Below are 19039 nucleotides of genomic sequence, written 5' to 3'. Positions count from 1 at the left end.
GTCCAGATGCCTCACCACCCCATTCTCCTCTCTGGGCCAGATTACCAGACAGACTACATCTCTTAAAATGTACCATAGTGACATTACCAAACCAAAATTTTCTGTTTTCAGCTGAAGATTTTCAGTTTTTTGGCCAAAATGTTGAAATTTTCCACAGAAAACAACCCCCTCTCCCTCAGTTATCTGACCAATACTAATTACCAACTTTAAACAAGACCTTAGATTTAAGAATATCAATATTTTTTATTTTATTTTTAAAAATTGAGTTAAGTCTTTCCTATGTAATTATATGGATAACTAGAAAATTAGTAGGAGTGACATCACAGAAGCTATGCACATGAAACCTAGTTAACTGAAAGGGGATGTGATTTTTATTCACATCACAAAATTATTTTATTTTTGTTAACATCTATTAAACTCAAACAGTTTGAACAAACAGTTGGAAAAGTCTTTTGGGTAAAGATTTAATGCACATGCCTCTTCAATTAAGGAATGAGAGAACCCCCAATCCAAGCCACTGGGTCCTTCTCAGAGAGGCTTCCAGCAAAACATAGACTAGACTGGACATTATATTGGTGAACTTAACCAAAAAAAAGGCAGAAAAAATACTTGAACGGGATGATGGGGGCAGAGAGAGGAAGCAAACAAATATTAGGCCTTGTTTATTTATAGAGCATAAAGCAGCAAAAAAGGGACTCTCCACTTCCCCAAAATTAAATGCACAAATCCAAATTTCCAGCTCCTGTTCACAACACTTTTAACTGGTAGCTACTTTCTATGACCCAACTTTAAGTTCTTCCAAATACAGAAGCAATTCAACCACACAGAAATTTAGGAGTACAAAGTTTAATTCAAACCTACAAATATGAAGAAACAAATAATTAAGACTCAAAATCTGCCACTTGGCTCTTCAGCTTATGCATTTATGTTGTACGCACATAAAAGTGTAATTAAAAAAGCAAAAACAACTGTGGTCTTGTTGGGACTATTGCATGAGTAAAAGGACATTTGATGTTAACTCAAAGAATCCTAAGATTCTTTGGAATTAGAAATATTTTAGGGAGAGTTTGGGGACAAAATGAGATTTCTCATTCACTGCATTGCCATGAAATCACTAGCTTAATGTAGGAGCTGGGATCTCAACATTTAAATGGTTTCAGCTCAAACAAGTGTTACAACACAAGAATATTTTTCTAATCTACACTTTGGCAATTATTTTTTTTTCCAATTTAGCAATCTTGCTTCATTTTTCAGCAAATGATTTAATACCCATCACTAGAGAGATGTCTCTTATTAGCGAGATGGTGTATAATATTCCAAAATATCCTGTCAATTAAAACGAAAACTTATCAAAATACTAAGAGCCTATACGCTGTGATGCATGTGTAACCTTCACAGTGTGGCTCAGTCACCGTCCAATGACTAGGCCACTCAGTTCAGAAGCCTGACACAAAAAACAGTTACTCACCTTCTCATAACTGTTGTTCTTCGAGATGTGTTGTTCATGACCATTCAATCAGGTGTGTGCGTGCTGCGTGCACGACAGCCAGAAAATTTTTCCTCTAGCAGCATCCGTAGGGTTTGCTTGAGCGCCCCCTGGAGTCGCAACTTCATGGCTCCCAATATAGGGCCCTGCCGACCTCAGTTCCTTCTTGCTATTCCGACAGAGGGGTAAGGAGGAAGGGTATTGGAATGGACATGAACACCACATCTTGAAGAACAACAGTTATGAGAAGGTGAGCAACCATTCTTTCTTCAAGTGCTTGTTCATGTCAATTCCAATCAGGCGACTCAAAAGCCCAAGTTCAGGAGGTGGGGCGGAGTAGTCAACTGATTGGAACACTGCTCTTCCAAAGGCCATATTGTCTCTGGCCTGCTGGGTGATTGCGTAGCACGTGGTCAAAGTGTGTATGGAGGACCAGATCACTGCTCTGCACATTTCCTGGATGGAGACCTGCACCAGGAACGCCGTTGAAGAGGCCTGAGCTCTGGTGGAGTGCGCAGTGATCAAAGGAGCAGGCACCCCTGCCAGGTTGCAGCACTCACAGATGCAGGATGTGATCCATGACAAAAATCTCAAGAAGAGACAGGAAGACATTTCACTCTGTCCACCACTACCACGAATAACTGGACGGACTTTTGGAATGATTTAGTTCTCTCGATGTAGAAAGCTAGTGCTCTGCAGACATCCAATGAGTGAAGCCTTTGCTCCCTGCCAGTCAAGTGCAGCTTAGGATAGAACACCGGGATGAAGATGTCCTGGTTGATATGGAACTGGGAGACAACCTTCGGGAGAAAAGCCGGTGAGGCCTGAGCTGAACCTTGTCCTTATGGAATACAGTGTAAGGAGGCTCTGATGTTAGGGCCCTGCTCAGACACCCTCCTAGCTGAGGTTATTGCTACCAGAAATGCCACCTTGTATGGGAGAGAGAACAGGAAGCACGTCGTCAAAGGCTCAAACGGCGACCCCATAAGTCTGGATAAGACCAAATTGAGGTCCCAAGCTGAAACAGGCTGTCAGACCAGCTGGTATAGCCTGTTGAGACCTTTAAGGAAACAGCTGGCCAACGGGTTGGCAAAGACCAAGCATCCCTTTTAGGATATAGATATTCAGGCCTGTCTGTAAAGGCCTATACTCTAAGAATTCTTATCACTTGGCTAGTTATAGAGGTATAAAAGAATCAAAATCACTATCTGCCAGTGCAAGGTCCTTCTCTTACTTTGACAATCTGAGGCTCTGTTCTTAGGCTAAGGCCTTTGGCTAAGCAACAGAGGCAGCCATAAGCTGGGAAGCGACCGGTCACATCCTCACATTCCAAACTAATCACATTGAAATAAGATGCTATTGGGCTGTTAGGAATACAATCCTGTCCTGATGATGCCTATTGCCTCCAAGAGAAAGGGAAGTGCCTAGAAGATGTAAAAGGAAACTTAGTTTGATAGCATCCCGTCTGGCAAAAACTCACTTATCAATAGCTGGGATGTGAAATCCTCATTTCTGTGTTTGTTCTATCACTGTAGTCCCCATTTCGCAATTGTCTGTCTGTGTAATCTCTGTCTGGTTCTGTGATTGTTTCTGTCTGCTGTATAATTAATTTTGCTGGGTGTAAACTAATTAAGGTGGTGGTATATAATGATTGCATAATCATGTTACAATATGTTAGGATTGGTTAGTTAAATTTCAGGAAAATGATTGGTTAAGGTATAGCTAAGCAGAACTCAAGTTTTACTATACAGTCTGCAGTCAATCAGGAAGTGGGTGGGTGGGGGAAATGGGAATAGGTAATGGGGGGGAATTGGAATCATGTTTGGCTAAGGGCAGGAATGGAAACAGAGACACAGGTGTAAGGCTCTGTGGTGTCAGAGCTGGGAAAGGGACAGTAAGGAAGGAAACTGGAATTATGCTTGCTGGAAGTTCACCCCAATAAGTATCAAATTGTTTGCACTTTTGGACTTCGGGTATTGTTGCTCTCTGTTCATGCAAGAAGGACCAGGGAAGTAAGCGGGTGAAGAAATAAGCCCCCTAACAGTCCCTCTGAGCCTGGGTGGAAGGCAGAGATGGCAGCCAAATGAACCTTATTTACGACAGAGGGTCCCTGCTGCTGGAGGTGGAGAAAATAGTCCAGTATAAGTAGCACCAAGGCGAGCATCGGCGCCGAATGGTGCTGCGCCAATCAGACTGAAAATTTCTTCTACTTGGCAAGGTAGGTAACTCTCGTGGAGGATTTCCTGCTGCCAAGGAGAACTTGTCTGACTTGATCAGAGCAAGAAAGCTCCACAGGGGGCATCCATGGAGCTTCCATGCTGTGAGGTGGAGCGACTCGAGGTTCGGATGTTGGAGACGGCAGTGATCCTGAGTTAGTAAGTCCGAGAAGAGCAGCAAGGTAACTGGAGCTTCCATGGACATTTCCAGGAGTGATGTGTACCAATGCTGACAGAACAAGGCTGGAGCTATCAATATCACTGAAGCGTCTTCCCTTCACATCTCAAGGAGCACCTTGTGAATGAGAAGGATGGGCAGGAACGCATATAGGAGATGGCCTCCCCAGGGAAGGAGGAGCACATCTGTGATGGAGCCCGGGCTGTGATTCAGGAAGGAGCAAAACTGCTGACACTTCCTGTCATGTTACGTGACAAACAGGTCTATCTGGAGAAAGCCCCACTGATGGAAGATTGAGTTCACGACATCCGGGCAAAGAAACCACTCGTGGCCGTGGAATGACCTGCTGAGATGGTCTGCCAACTCGTTCTGAACTCCAGGGAGGTACGATGTTTGCAGGTGTATCAAGTGCTCTACACACAAGTCCCACAGCATGAGTGCTTCTTGGCACAGGGGAGAGGAGCGTGCACCCCCGTTTGTTGATATAAAACATCGCCGTGGTGTTGTCTGTCATGACTGATACACATCTACCTGTTAGGTGGGCTTGGAAAGTCTGGCATGCCAGGCGTACCATTCTCAGCTCTCTAACGTTGATGTGTAGAGAGATCTGCCTGAGATCAGAGGCCTTGTGTTCCGAGGTCTCCCAAATGTGCCCCACAGCCCAAGTCTGACGCGTCTGATGGATGGCTGAGGGCTGGTGAAGGGGACCCCTGCACGTACTACCTGCGGAGTGAGCCACCACAGGAGTACCGGAGGAGGCAGGGTTACAATCCTGGACAAACTGACTCGGGCTGGCTGATACACTGACGCTAGCCATGACTGAAGAGGTCGAAGTCAGAGTACTATGTAGGTACAAGTAGCCATGTGTCCTACAAGTTTCAGGCAGTTCTGTGCTGTGGTGGTGGGGAACTGTCTGAGACCTTGAATGCCATCACCTAGGGCTCGAAATCTCACTTCGGGAAGGAATGACCTGGCCTGTGTTGAGTCCAGTACTGCCCCTACAAATTCTATCCTCTGAATCAGGGACAGCTTTGATTTTCCCTTGTTCAGTAGCAGGCCCAATTTGTCGTAAGATGCTCTTATGAAGGGAACTTCTCTACTCGAGTCCTGAATCAGCCCTTAATCAGCCAGTCATCAAGGTATGGCAACACCGTACCCGTCACCTGTGCAGGAACACAGCCATGACTGCCATGTACTTGGTGAATACTCGAGGTGCAGCTGACAGGCCAAATGGAAGGACCGTGAACTGGTAGTGGGTGGTGTTCACCACAAACCTGAGGTATTTTCTGCGGGACAGAGTTATCACTATGTGAAAGTAAGCATCCTTCAAGTCGAGGGCGGCATACCAGTCTCCTGGATCCCATGAAGGGATGATGGAGGCTAAAGAGACCATGTGGAATTTGAGTTTCTTCACAGATTTGTTGATTTCTTGCAGATCTAGGGTGCGCCTGAGCTCTCCAATGGTTTTCAGTATTAGGAAATACTAGGAATAGAAGCCCTTGCCCTTCTGCTCCTGAGGAACCTCTACCACTGCCCCTAGCAAAAGGAGCGAGTGCACTCCTGTAAAAGGAGTTGCTCATGAGAAGGGTCCCTGCAGAGGGACGGGGAAGGGAGGTGGAAGGGTAGGAGGGCACAGAATTGGATGGAGTATCCCCTCCCTATGTGTGGAGCACCCAGAGGCCTGAAGTGATATGGGACGATGCACAGTAGAAAGCGGACAGTCGGGACAAAAAAGTAAGGCGGAGCAGATCCAGTTCTTGATCTGGTACGACATCCTCGTGCACGCCTTCAAAAGGACTGTTTCTAGCCCGCAAAAGGCTTGGTTTGGCCAGAGTCCTGGCCTGAGGACAGGTACAATTACTTCCTGCCACTCCTATTCCTCCTACAGGAACCACCCTGTCATTTTTGCTGGTAAAACCACGGAGGAGGTTGCAGCCTGAAATGCCTGCATTGTGTGGCGGGACTGTATACTCAGGGACTTGAGGGTAGCCCTCGAGTCTTTTAAACTGTGCAGTCTTCTGTCTTTTCAGAAAACAATGCCTAACCTTCAAAAGGTAGGTTGTGGATGATCTGCTGGACTTCGTGAGGTAGTCCAGAGATCTGGAGCCAAGAGGATCTCCTCCTGGCCACCCCCATAGCCATGGTATGGGGGCTGCATCCACGCCATCAAGAGCTACCTGCAAGGAAGCCCTATAAATGAGTTTGCCTTCCTCCACCAAGGCATTCAATTCAGAACAGGAGTCTGGTGGTAGCAGCTCAGCAAACTTGTCCATCGCTCCACAGGTGTTAGAGTATCTGCTAATGATGGCCTGTTGGTTTGCAATTAGGAGCTGCAAACCAGAGATAGAGTATACTTTCCCCCTGAATAAGTTAACCTTTTTGGCCTCCCGGTTTTCAGGGGAGGGTCCCTGGAACTCCGTTTGGTTCGCAGCATCCACCACCAGGGAATCGGGTGGAGGGTGAGCGTACAAGTACTGGTACCCCTTTGAGGGGACGAAATAGCTTCTTTCATTCCTACTTGCAGTGGGGGGGGCAAGGAGGCCAGGGTCTACCACGAAGTTTTTGTGCTGTCCCTTATAGTTTTAATAAGTGGCAACACGATACGCGAGGGTCCAGAGGGGGTGAGGATATCCACCATGGGATCCTCATCCTATACCACTTCCTCTGCCTGGATCCCCGGGTTCTGGGCCACCCTGCGCAACAACTGTTGCAGGACCCTACTATCCTCCAAGGCCGGGGCTTTTGACATGCCCACAACAGGGTCATCTGGGGAGGACGAGAACGAAAACAAAAACACTGGCCCATGGCCCTCATCACTGCCCTCGGTGCCAAGAGGGTGGCGGTGCTCATGTGGATGGTGCTGAGGCTGCTGGCACCGAGCTCAAAGTGGCAGGCAGGAGTCATCGATGGAGATCGACCCAGTATCAGTTGCTGTAAAAGGATGACAAATGCTGAAGCAATCAATGTCGATCTGGATCTCTACGCCTGGTCCTGACCCTTAGCCTGATGGTTAGCCCAGGGAGTCCAAAAGAGTTACTGAGTTGGTGGCTGCCAATGAAGTGGCCACGGTGCTGGAGGAGGCTGGCGGTGTCCCCTAGATCTAGACCTCCTGCTGCTGGACTCCGAGGTCTTCAAAAAAGAAGACCACAGAGGAACAGTATTGGATGGTGCCGAAAAGCGGTGCCAAGCCTCTGGGGACTGATGCGATTTCCCCCCGTGGGCGGCCGGCACCGGGGAGTGGTGCGTTGGAGATGGTGAGCAGCACGACATCATTGCTGGCTTGCCTCTAGATGGATTAGGCGGTCTGGCTATCACCAATGCCTTGTCACTCCTTGGAGAAGGCGGAGCAGTCAGGAAAATAAGGTCCTGCACTGCCTCAAAAGTCTTTGGAGTGGAGGAGAGTTGAATGTCCTGGCAATGACGGTCCAGAGAACGGTAGCAGGCTGGACTCAAGTGGACCCCTTGCGAGGCAGGAGTCGACGAGCCCCTGGGAGCTGCCAGACCCAAAGTAGTGGGTCTGGGTGGGCTAGAGGTCTCCCTGCCACTGTTTCCTTAGGCTTAGGAGGGGGAGAGAGCCCTCTCTCCTGCCTCTTTTTCTTCTGGGTCACCAGGAATACGTATCGGCACCTACCAGAAGTCTTACGTTCGGCGCTGTATTGGTGCCGGGAGTCCTTAGTTTCCTTTCTAGGAGCCGACTTGTGCGCCACCAGTGCGCTGCGCACAGAGGAGGCGGTGCTCAGCATCTGCTCTGCTGACCTGGATTGCGGATTGCGAGCTGAGAGCTGCCTCCATGAAGATAAGTCTGAGACTCTGCTCGCGATCCTTCAGGGTCCTTGGCCAAAACCCTTTACAAATGCGCCACTTGTCCTTTTGGTGACTCTTGCCAAGGCACTTCAAACAAGAAGTGGGCAGGCCACTTTTTGGCATCAACTTTCTGCAGACCACATGGTTCGAACCCCAGAGTCCGAGGCATGCCCCGGTGGTTGGGGAAGAAAAGAAACATGGGGACCTCCAAAAAGAAAACTTAGCCTACTAACGCCACTATTAGTATTAACTTAAGACAAAAACTATTAACTATACACAAAATACAGCAGGACACTAGCTTGGAGAAGCAAGAGTGAGGGAAGTTCCAGCTAGCCATCACTAGCAGTAAGGAGGAACTGAGGGGGTGATGGGTTGGCAGAGTGCTATATTGGGCGCCATGAAGGCGCAACTCCAGGGGGTGCCCAGGCCGACCCTACCTGCTAGGGGAAAAATCTTCCATCTGTCATGCACGTGGCACGCACACACCTAATGGAATTGACATGAACAAGTACTCAAAGAAGAACCTCTGATCCTAGTTCTTCTGCTCATGCGGTAGAGGACCATGGTCTTAAACCCAGAAGTCTCTGGTTCAATTCCTACTGTTATTGACCCAATTCCTACTGTTACTCATCCATGATACACATCCTAGATTTCCTTTGTTTACTGACTTGATAATTTGCAATTCATCTCCTAGTGATTAATGCAAGCTAATAAGATACCAGTACAATCATTTTTCAAAGATCTAATTTAGTTAAACTTTTAAACTATGGAAGTATGTAATTTACTGGATATGATTCTTGCATTGCCAGTATATTTCAAGAGTCTGGAATTTAAATAATAGTTTTTATGTAAACTCAGATAATCCAAGATGATTAATGCTCACCTTTTTTTTTTTTTTTTTTTGGTAAGTGTATTGGTTCAGCAGAAATCAGCACAAGAAAACTACAATTTCAGGATAAACAGGATCCTCAAAATTTTGCCATCTTTCCTCTAATAGTTTTATAATTGGCGAACAATATAAAAATTTTATAACTACTGGGTTTATTCTTCTTAGTTCTAAATAATATGTACACTTGTTTCTTTCTATAATCTCGAGCCATTTTCTCTTTACAATTATCAGGCTAACTGCTCTTAAACCATAATTTATGATGCATCAGATGACTTCTTTTAACTCAGACTGCCTTTACAGATCACTGTAAAACAAAAACACAGCCTAATCATTCTGACCTCAGCAGCTTACAGTCTTTAAATAATGTATCAGAGGACAACTTGTATGAAGTAAACAGTACATACCACAGCCAGAGGAATTCTGACAGAACTGTTCCAATAAGGCCATTAATGACAATGCACATCAATACCAATTTATTGGGAAACTCAAAGGCCTCGAATCCAGTATAATGAAGTAGGAAGAAACCTGGCCAGAGCAGCAGCAGATTAAAGAGGCCTACAAAACCTGAACATAAAAATCAAATTAATGTTGGTTTCCTTTCAGTTTCATCATAATTTTTTATTTACCTCCTTCTCCCCTTACTTGGCTTCCCCTGAAGTCCAAATGTGTGGCAAGAGCTGCAGAAAAACTATCTTAATAGGTTGTTCCTACTCCCGGGGAAACGAATACAGGAATCTTTAACTGAAAATGGCAAACAATACTTTAAATATTTACAATATGTGACACTTCTAGGCTTTTAGTAGTTCCCCAAGTTCAGAATGCGTATTTGGCTTTCCACAAGTAAAGCAATCTTCTATTTTAAAAAGATTCCAACAAGAAAGAATTTATACTAGCAATAGGGAAGATCTAGAGCATGGGGAATCCAGGGTGTCACAACTACCATCTTTTTTTAATAGCTAAATGGTCCCAGAACTATTGGGAGGGACTCCTGCAGCTTTTTTCAATTCCAACATAGGGTCACAGTATGAAAGAAGGGCTATAACAAGGCATAAAACATGTTTTTATTTTTATTTTTATTTTTTTTAAGAAAAACCAACAACAAAGCTCTATCATAGACTTTTTAAAAGTGACACTGGTCAGTAAGAGCTCCTGCCTGAATCCAACTGTCCATTTAAAACAGGGGTGCATTGGACAGTTACACGAGTCTTAAGAAGAAAACATGGGTCTGAGAAAATAGGTTGTCACTGCCTATATGTGAAAAGAGAACTAAAAGATCAAACTTTGGGGAAAAAAAAGTCCACATTTCTTTGTGAACGTATAGTCACAGTCCAGACTCCAGCGAAAATAATAATTAAAAAAACAATAAGTAAAATGATTTCAGGGTCCGTTCAAAAGCATCTGATGGTCTGGATTTGGCCCACGATCCGCCTATTGACTAGCCCTGTTCTAGGTGCTTACAAACTGATTATTTAATAATTTGTTCCATCATCTTTCCAGGTATCAAAATTAGACTGACTGGTCTGTAATTTCCTACGATCTCTCTATTCCCCTTTTTAAAAGGCAGGTATTATATTTGGCCTTCTGAAGTCCTCCAGGACCTCACCTGTCCTTCATGAGTTCTCGAAGATAATTACTAACAATTCTGAGATTGCGTCATTTCATTCCTTAAGTACCCTATCATAAATTTCATAAGGCCCTGCCAACTCATCTAAATATTCTTTAACCTGTTCTTATCCTATTTTGGCTTGCGTTCCTTCCCCCTTGTTGTTAATATTGATTGTATTGAGTATCTGGTCACAATTAACCATTTTAATAAAGACTGAGCAAAAGAGGCATAAAACGCTTCAGCCTTGTTGATGGCATTAGTTAGCTCTCCTTCCCCTCTAAGTAGTGGACCTACACTCTCCATCTTTCTCTTGCTCCTAATGTACTGAAAGAAGCTCCTCTTATTGCTACATGTCCTTTGCTAGATGTAACTCATTTTGTGCCTTCCCTTTTCTAATTTTGTCCCTATATGCTTATAACGTTCTTTTGTCCATCTCCTTTGTAATTCATCCATGTTTCCACTTTTTGTAGATATTTTTGCAGATTACTAATTTTGCAGATAGTTTCTTAAAGCCTCACTAATTAGCACAAAGACTGGAAGATTCACTGCAAATTACTGATTTCTGTGAATTAGCAAGCAACTGAACATAAATGTACTATGGTCATTTATTTCATCATTTTGTTTTATTTGTATTTCATGATATATTAGTACATTTGAAATTTTACTAATATGAAAACTCCTAGTAGCACTTTGCTATTAAGTCTGCTCAGAGGCAGGGACAGAACACTATATTTTTGAAGGTTAGTAAGACTCTATGGCACAATATATGGTTTCTGGTTTACAATTTGGACTTCAGAAATTATGGCATTGCAAAGTGGAGTGACCATATTGAACTGCTCACTACAAAACCTGCACTACAACAAAAATTTCAGCATACCAATCCAGTTTTTATTCAATATAAAAATACATCACAGGAATTTGCAACAGAGGGTCACTCATTTTATCACTGATGGCCTTACACAGAGATGTGTCAAGCACCTGAGACTCCCATTGACTACAGTGAGAGCTGCTGCTCAATACTTCTCAGGATCAGGCCCTAAGAATGGACTAGTACTGACAATACTCAAAGATTAAAGCCCTAAACCTGCAAACACATATATGCTTAACTTTACATGAATGTTTAAGTGTTTACAAGATTGGGGCCTGAAGAGCAAGGGATTTAGTCATTCTGTAAATGAAAGTTTTGTTTTCAATATAGTCATTGCTATATTACAATATTGCTGTTCTTACCAAAGAACATTGGTATATCAAGCTTATCTTCTCTGTCTACTTTTCTTTTTATCATAACTATATAGACAGCATACAGCACTGCTCCTACAAGAGACCACAGGGAACCTGTAAAAGATGAAAAATATTGTTTGAAGACAAAATGGGTTAGGCATAGTGTTATGAATCTGACTATTATACTTAAATCCCTCTACTGGGGAATTTTCTAATTGTAATAGTTTACTATAGAATCCATTATTATATAAAATGAATGAAACTTATGAAGATGTGACCCTCTGCATGCATATATTGAAAGGGTATTTAATAAAAAGCATTCCTCAAAACAAGCCACTTTCAGCAGTTAGTCTTCCAGAGTCTAATACATGACAGATTTATACAACATTTCCTTCTCCCACCCTGTAGTTTTGAGCAGTTTAAAAAAAAAATCAACCAACATGTTACATTTATCTTGGTATTTCAATTTGCAGAATAAATTTAAAAAATATTTAATATACCTATTGTACCTCTTCCTGGAGATTTCTCAGACCCAGAGAGATTAACAAGAACTACACCGCCAATGCTAGGAAAAATCATCATCAACTATTAGGCATACCACAGATTTTTTTTTTTTTAATTAAATCTCACACACACACGCACAGCAACAAATAAAGACACCCGTTTTCAGATGTCTGTAATTAGACTGAACCCAGCTTTTGGTGAATCTGTGCTTTAAGGCCTACTCCAGAGCTCAATTAAATCAATGTGATTCTTTGCACTGACTTCACTGAACTATGGATCAGGCCTTTGTGAGAACAAGGCTGACATGAGATATTAAGTTTCATTAAACATCTAATGCTTTCCAGCTGCATTAAAACAAAATCTAAAATTAACTAGCAATAAGAAAAATGTTTTAGTATTAATTATCAAATAATTTTATAACCAAATCCTATACTTATCTTAAATTAGGTTAAAATGATGATTAAAATATAATTGCTTAAAGATGCCCTGCCCATTACAGTTGAGATTCAATCTGACTAATAAAACAAAAGAATCTGAAGCATATCACCATTGTCATATACTATATACTTTACCAAAACTCCACTGACGATAGTGGAGAAGGAAAAAAAAAACTCCAGAGCAGATCTATAAAAATCTGACAGCTGAGAGTTTTGAATGATAGCAGAACAAAACTGTGAAACTAACCAGATTACCCATACCCTAACCCATCTAAATATTTAGAAGTTACTTAAGTATCATGCACACAACTTTCAGACACAAACATTAAAAAGAAAGTCAAAATTAGCTGAACTTCAAATTAGCTCCCTAAGTCATCTGACCCAAAAATGGGTTCAAGTGAAAATATATAGCAAAACAAGTCATTCCAGAGTAGAGTAGTACCACCACAAGGTTCCAGCAGTGTTTTAACCTTAATCCTCGGTTACTTAGTCTTCAGTAACTAGCATATAGGGAATTCTATTAACAAAAGGTTTATATTTAGAGCAGTGGTTCTCAACTCCGGTCCACTGCTTGTTCAGGGAAAGCCTCTGGCGGGCTGGGCCAGTTTGTTTACTTGCCACGTCCTCCGGTTCGGCCAATCGCAGGTCCCACTGGCTGCGGTTCGCCGCTCCAGGCCAATGGGGCCTGCGGGGAGGGTGGCCAGCACATCCCACGGCCTGCACTGCTTTCTGCGGCCCCCATTGGCCTGGAGTGGCAAACTGCGGCCAGTGGGAGCCACGATCAGCCGAACCTGCGGACGTGGCAGGTAAACAAACCGGTCCGGCCTGCCAGGGCTTTCCCTGAACAAGCATTGGACCAGAGTTGAGAACCTCTGATTTAAAGGGAGGAGACTCCTGGTCAGAACAGCTGTCAAAAAAAGTGAAATTTTAAACAGACACTCTTCTATATTTCATTTTCTTTAAAAAACTTGCCAAGATCTGCTACTCTTGAAATAACATTCTTCACCAAATAAATTGAACTCTCTCAAACAGTTTAAAAAAATACCAGCTTGTTTAGGAGTAGGGTCAGAAAAGGGGTGTTGGAGATTAAGAGTTCATATTCCTACCTTAAACCTACAGCTAACAGTTTGGAAAGGGTAAACCGGTCTCCACTGTTACTTGGAAACACTGCAGCTAAGATTAAGGTAAAAAGTCCTGTAAGAGAAAATAAAAAGGTGTAACATCTTTTCAAGCTTTATTACTAACCTGTTCAATAAACTGTACTACCACTATCTCAATTTAATTTAAATGTTGTCTAATCACTTCAGATTAGTTTCCATACTTTTAATCTGAATTTTTACAACAGAATTAGTACGTAGATTTGTCTCTAATTTTCTTGTATTGCTGAAATGTTTACAGTGTCTAAATTGAAATTCAAAATCTATGCCCCAGACAAGTAAAAATACATTTAACAAAAATAAAGATTGCAATTTAAACATGCAAAGGAAATAAACTCAATTAAGTCTTTTTTTTAAAAAAATCAGCTAGTGTCAAAACCAGTGTATATTGGAACTACACTTTTTAAATAGCAGTAACTAAAGCAATGCACTATTTTTGGGTTGCGATAAATGTAAGTATCAACTTTGAAAGACTAAATCTAATTACACATTAAAGCAAAACTGGGGAGCAATTGTGTCTGCCATGCTATGATAAAATTAGACAGTCTCACTGAACACGTAAAAAAAACAAAAAAAACCTATTTAGAGAACTTGATGTCCATAGTAGAGACAGATTACGGTTTGAGTCAATAGAAATATGAGACACAAAAAAAGCACTCATATAGTTTTAAATTAAGACACTTCAATGGCAGGACTAACCATTTCCTAAAAACACTGTAGCTTGGTACTTCTTCTCATCCCTCCAAACAGTGGAATTGATTGGTTCTAATTATGACATCCCCTGCAAATTTTCCAGTATAAAAGAAACCTTTGTTTTTATGTTGCAAACTTGAAAGGGTGCTACATTTTTGTTTGTTTGTTTTCAGTTCAAAAGCAGATTTTTTTTTTCTTAAAAGGAGATCTGCATGTGTAAAATTCACAAAATTAAAATTAGATTTATATCCTTAATGCTTCCAGTGACCAGTATCAGGGCATACAGCAGAGCCTTCATTGAAATTACTTTCACTCCCACCCTTCTTTGGGCTATTGTAGCCCAGACCTGTCATATTATCACCAGCTCTTTGCAGCACAGCAGCTGGGCCATTTGGTTCAGATCACATCCACAATACTCACTACATATAGTCTATGGGGCATACTGCTTTCCCCTTGCCCATTAAAAAAAAAAAAAAATTACATTGTAAATTTTATTATTGTTCTCATACCAATTAAAACTTAAGAGTGTATAGAAACTGCAATCGTGATCAGCTTAAAGACAAAAAACCCAAGAAAATTTTGTTGGTTTCAGATTCAGCGCATGCTCGAAGTTCTGCTCAATGCATTATTTCAAATTTAGATTTCACAAGAGCTGCTGAAGAAAAAAAGTAATAAATCTAAAATTTTTAAAATATCCTTCTCATAGTCAGGAGCATCCAGTACATCGATTTCAGGTGTGGCTGAGCATTCTAGAAAAGTAGCTCACTTTTAAAACAAAAATTTCTTCTCTATGTGAAGGTTTTTTTAAATTTTTTTTTTAAAACAGTAAGTTGCAGCCACCTAAAAGTTCAGCTTTCCTTGCAACTACTACAGTCCAAAAAGTATCTTAACTATAAAAATGTAAGGTACTTGCAGAGCTATATAAAGACAAAAGAATGCAAGTTGCAAAGTGGTAAGACATAGATAGTAAAATAATTTCCAACAATATAGGGAATACGTCTAAGCTATCATGTTTGTTTTTTAAACTTTACGTTCTCAAAGACGCACATAATAGTCAATTTAATGAACTAGTGCTAGTATAACAAAAAGAGCTTTAATTTATAAACAGCTATTTCACTAGCTCTTACAATGCACATTTCATATCTTACCAGAGGTTGAAGATAGGATATTAACTATTGCAACTTGTGCATGTAAGAGTGCTTCTTGATAAGAGAAGTTTGCCAAAAACCACTGCAGAACAAGGAAAGTAGTTTAATGAATAAATGGATAATCACAAAAGGTATTAAAACAGTCTGTTTTGCCTGTGCATTAATTCCTACAATTTTTAGATTTTTTTATATTTACCAGAGATATCACTTGAACCAGCATACACAAAAATCAATCAGGACAAGGCTTTCACACAAGTCCTTTTGCCTTATAAATAACAATATCAATTTCTAATTGTTATTAAGAAGAGGCAGAGGCATTAAGTAGCAGAGGTGAAAACAGGCAACTTGAACAGTTTCAGCGGCATCTACAATAAAGCAATTATTGCAGACTCTAAAAAAAATGCACACTAGAGATAAATCAGTGAAAATGGCAACTGCAAGTCAGCAACAACCAAAAAGCTAACAACTTAGTCTGAAGTCATCACTTTGAAATGGTTTTCAAAAACTAAGAGAAACTACTTATTTCCATAAACCTCAAAAGGTTAAATTAACTATCATCTCACTTATTCATATTCATATACTGGAGTCCTAAAACATCTTAAGTACATAAACAAACAAGCATCTCCAAAATAGAGATAATAAAATACATAGACCAATTATCTCACAGGTATTTTGTGAGAATTAAATGTTTGTAAAATCCTTTGTAAAACAGTAAATATTAGATCATGTCTTGGGCAAGAGCTCATTAATAAGGTTATCCTAAAGATGTTCTTAGTGAAGCTACCATTCTCCCAAAAATTATTTCAAAAAGAGTTTACTTTTTGAATGATGACCAAGAAGAAAAATACAGAAGTAGATGCAGCCAAGATACCTTTTAGAAGCAACTGCAAAAGCAAGAGCAGTATCATTTAATTTGTTCGTAAACAAAAAGGAAACAATCTTATTCCAGACAGTTTTAAGTACATATGCATAAATAGAAAATAAATCTTAAAAAGATTATAAAGTAACAATCTCCCTCATATACATGAAATATACAACTAGTTTTCCTTTAAATTCTGTGGACATCTTCTCAATACATGCATCCATCTCAAGAAATTCCGGTTGTCAGATCACTTTCCTCTGGTCAGTACACCAGTTAAAGCCACCTCCTGAGCCGCTATACCCATGAAGTATCTCCTGCTGGCCTAAGAGCTATGTGTGGCTTGCTCTTAACCAGATTTATTTAAATTTAAATAAAATGACTCTAGCAGTACAATGGGGCCACTGTTGGAAGGGCCACCACTGCTTTGTTACCCTCCTCTTCAGTCCTGGCTCTTAGGAAACATGCCACTCTCATCTCTGTGTTTCCATGACATTGAGAACTGCTGCAGAAGTATGTGAAGATGACCAGTGCTGATGAGGATAACGACATCTTGCAGCCCTATCTATTCTTATTGGGGAGAGTTGAGGATATCCTCTGCCACAAGACAAACATCTTCACATCACTGCATGGCTGTGTATAATGCCACAGGATGAGACAGATAATGTGGTGGCAGCTTTCAAGAGGTTCCACAAAAAGAGAGCAGAGCAACAGCTGCATTTACAAGTCCTTTCTCCTTCTCCACCTTGAAACTGAAAGGCAGTTCTACATGCTATATCCACAAAGTTGTGGGTACACTCAGGGCTCGGCCCCACTCCTCTATACAAGGAAGAAACAACAGCTGGTGTTTAAGTAACCCTGGATTTCTGCCCAGGCAAGACTAGTGAGTGACTTACCACATCCATTCTGAAGAGTGGAGTAAGACATAATTTACAACGGCCCTGCCAGCAGTAGAACCTGTGCTACAATTAAATGCAAGCCACTGAAAACCCACTGTACTGTTCAGAGTTGCATTTTGGGGAAGTGCAGATCAGAGAAGTTATACTGTATTTAGCATATATACATAAAATGAGAAAAACACTGAAAAAATAGACCACACTCCAAAGTTAAATACAAGTTCATTTTCATTACTATGTAGAACAGTTTGATATTTGTAGCTATACATAATAATTTTCTTAAAGAACAAAGGACATACCACAAAGCAAAAGAAAAAGCTGATTTTTGCTACTTGCGTTGCAGTGAGTTTCCCTACAGTTTTTAATATTGATTCCTGCTCCTTAACAGTTGGATATGACATGCGAGACAGCTTTGCTTCCAATGCATGGCTTGATGGGAGTTGTCGAATCTCCATAACATTACTGAACCTTACACGAGGCTTTTTGGGAACTTAAGGAAAAAACAAAGTGGCACATGATCATTCAACTTTTCACTCTATTACACAGAAAAAAAAAAGAAGTGATGTTTGATCCCATTGATTACAGCAGTTCACAAGTCATGACATGAAGCTTCTCCCTCCAACAAAAGATTTGCTTTAGTTCTTTTTTTAACAAAATAGTCTTTATGCCACTTAATGGGGTACTTATGAAAAAAGGACCTCATAATTGTTTTAAATAATTATTATGGTCTGTTCAGAGTAACTCCTTTGAAACTTGACAATGAAGCCTGTTACTTTATTTTTCCCTCTACTTTGTATGCACATTGTATTTTTAATAATGCACAATAGCTCAAGTTCTAATAATTTTGTTTTAAAGAAATTAACATCAGATGTTAAAAATTGCACAAATTTGCATGCATGGGAATGTTAAAGTCATGTTTTTGATCTTACAATGTTGCCTGTACCAATTTAAACTAATAAAAAGATTCCACAACACAAGTAGTGGTTAAGTTAACAACAAAAGAATGAGCTCAGTGACAGTGTGATAATGATTTGAACTTCCATTTTCTAGTCCTGTGATGGTGCCCTGGCCCCTCTGAAGTCAATGACTTCACCCTGGGGCCAGGATTTCACCTGATTTCTTGCTCTTTAGACAAGCAGGGAATACAGAGGCAACAAAAACAGTCCCTAGGCAAGAGGAACTATCTTGTGTTGTTGAAGAGTCTGGCTAGTGTTTCTCAGTATAAAGTACCCCATACAGTTATGCTAAACTATAAGAAAAGGTTGCAATATAGCATTCTGAGAGTAGGAGCGTTACACAGATCCTCAAAGTTTCAGTAGGAATCTGGAGAATTATTCAGGTTTGGAGAATGGGTCAAAGAATCTAATAGTTATATCAGACAGGTAACTTTTATATACAAACAAGAGTTAGATTGTTTTTGTTTTCATTTAATAAACAATACTATTACAACAGTGTCTTAGGTTTTTCTATAGCACCTATTACTGTAGTAGTGACAATATGCCCAGCTATCCATTAAAATGGTTTTTTTTAAACCCTGACCAACGTAGCTGTTAACCTTACTTTTAAGTTTAGGCCAACTCTAAAGGTGGGGGGGAGGGGAGAAATCCCAAAATTCCACCCCAGGAAAGGTAAAGGAATGAGGCCAGACACCCGAGGGGATTTGCTCACAGAGATCAGGAACAGGATAGTGGTGGAGCTAGCTCTGCAACCACAACAGGGGCAATACAGACACAAAAATAGTCCCTGTACCAAAGAGCATTTTGAAATTCTGAAGTCTTTACTCACTTTTTTCAGTATCACTATTAGCATTGCCACTCTTTTCACTTGGTAAGTCATGAAACTTTACAGGAACATACAAAGGTTCACTCTGAAATGCAGCAGGACAAGTAGCATATGCAGTTAAACAGAACATTGAAATTGTTAGCAAAACTTATCTTAGGATACC

At 41.0% G+C, this 19039-nt stretch overlaps 1 protein-coding gene across 6 annotated transcripts in view; it reads right to left on the bottom strand.

The window, feature by feature from the left end:
• The window catches only part of SLC35F5 (solute carrier family 35 member F5), a 62935-nt gene that overhangs the window by 11041 nt on the left and 32855 nt on the right, over positions 1-19039 (bottom strand). For 5 of the 6 annotated variants that reach the window (XR_006277895.1, XM_043505019.1, XM_043505020.1 and 2 more), the window contains 7 exons: positions 18880-18961; positions 17394-17584; positions 15340-15421; positions 13448-13535; positions 11901-11965; positions 11410-11514; positions 8978-9137 (listed from right to left, as the gene is read on the bottom strand). Coding sequence is in view for 5 of the 6 variants with exons in the window: in XM_043505019.1 (XP_043360954.1) it covers positions 8978-9137; positions 11410-11514; positions 11901-11965; positions 13448-13535; positions 15340-15421; positions 17394-17584; positions 18880-18961 (773 nt within the window). In the remaining variant the exon portion in view is untranslated. The remainder of the gene's footprint in view (positions 1-8977; positions 9138-11409; positions 11515-11900; positions 11966-13447; positions 13536-15339; positions 15422-17393; positions 17585-18879; positions 18962-19039) is intronic. The other variant, XM_043505021.1, reaches the window with a different exon arrangement.

This window comes from Dermochelys coriacea, chromosome 11 (assembly GCF_009764565.3).
Source record: "Dermochelys coriacea isolate rDerCor1 chromosome 11, rDerCor1.pri.v4, whole genome shotgun sequence".
NCBI lineage: Eukaryota > Metazoa > Chordata > Testudines > Dermochelyidae > Dermochelys > Dermochelys coriacea.
The sequence above is the reverse complement of the archived record's forward strand: the minus strand, read 5'-3'. Positions and strand labels throughout refer to the sequence as shown.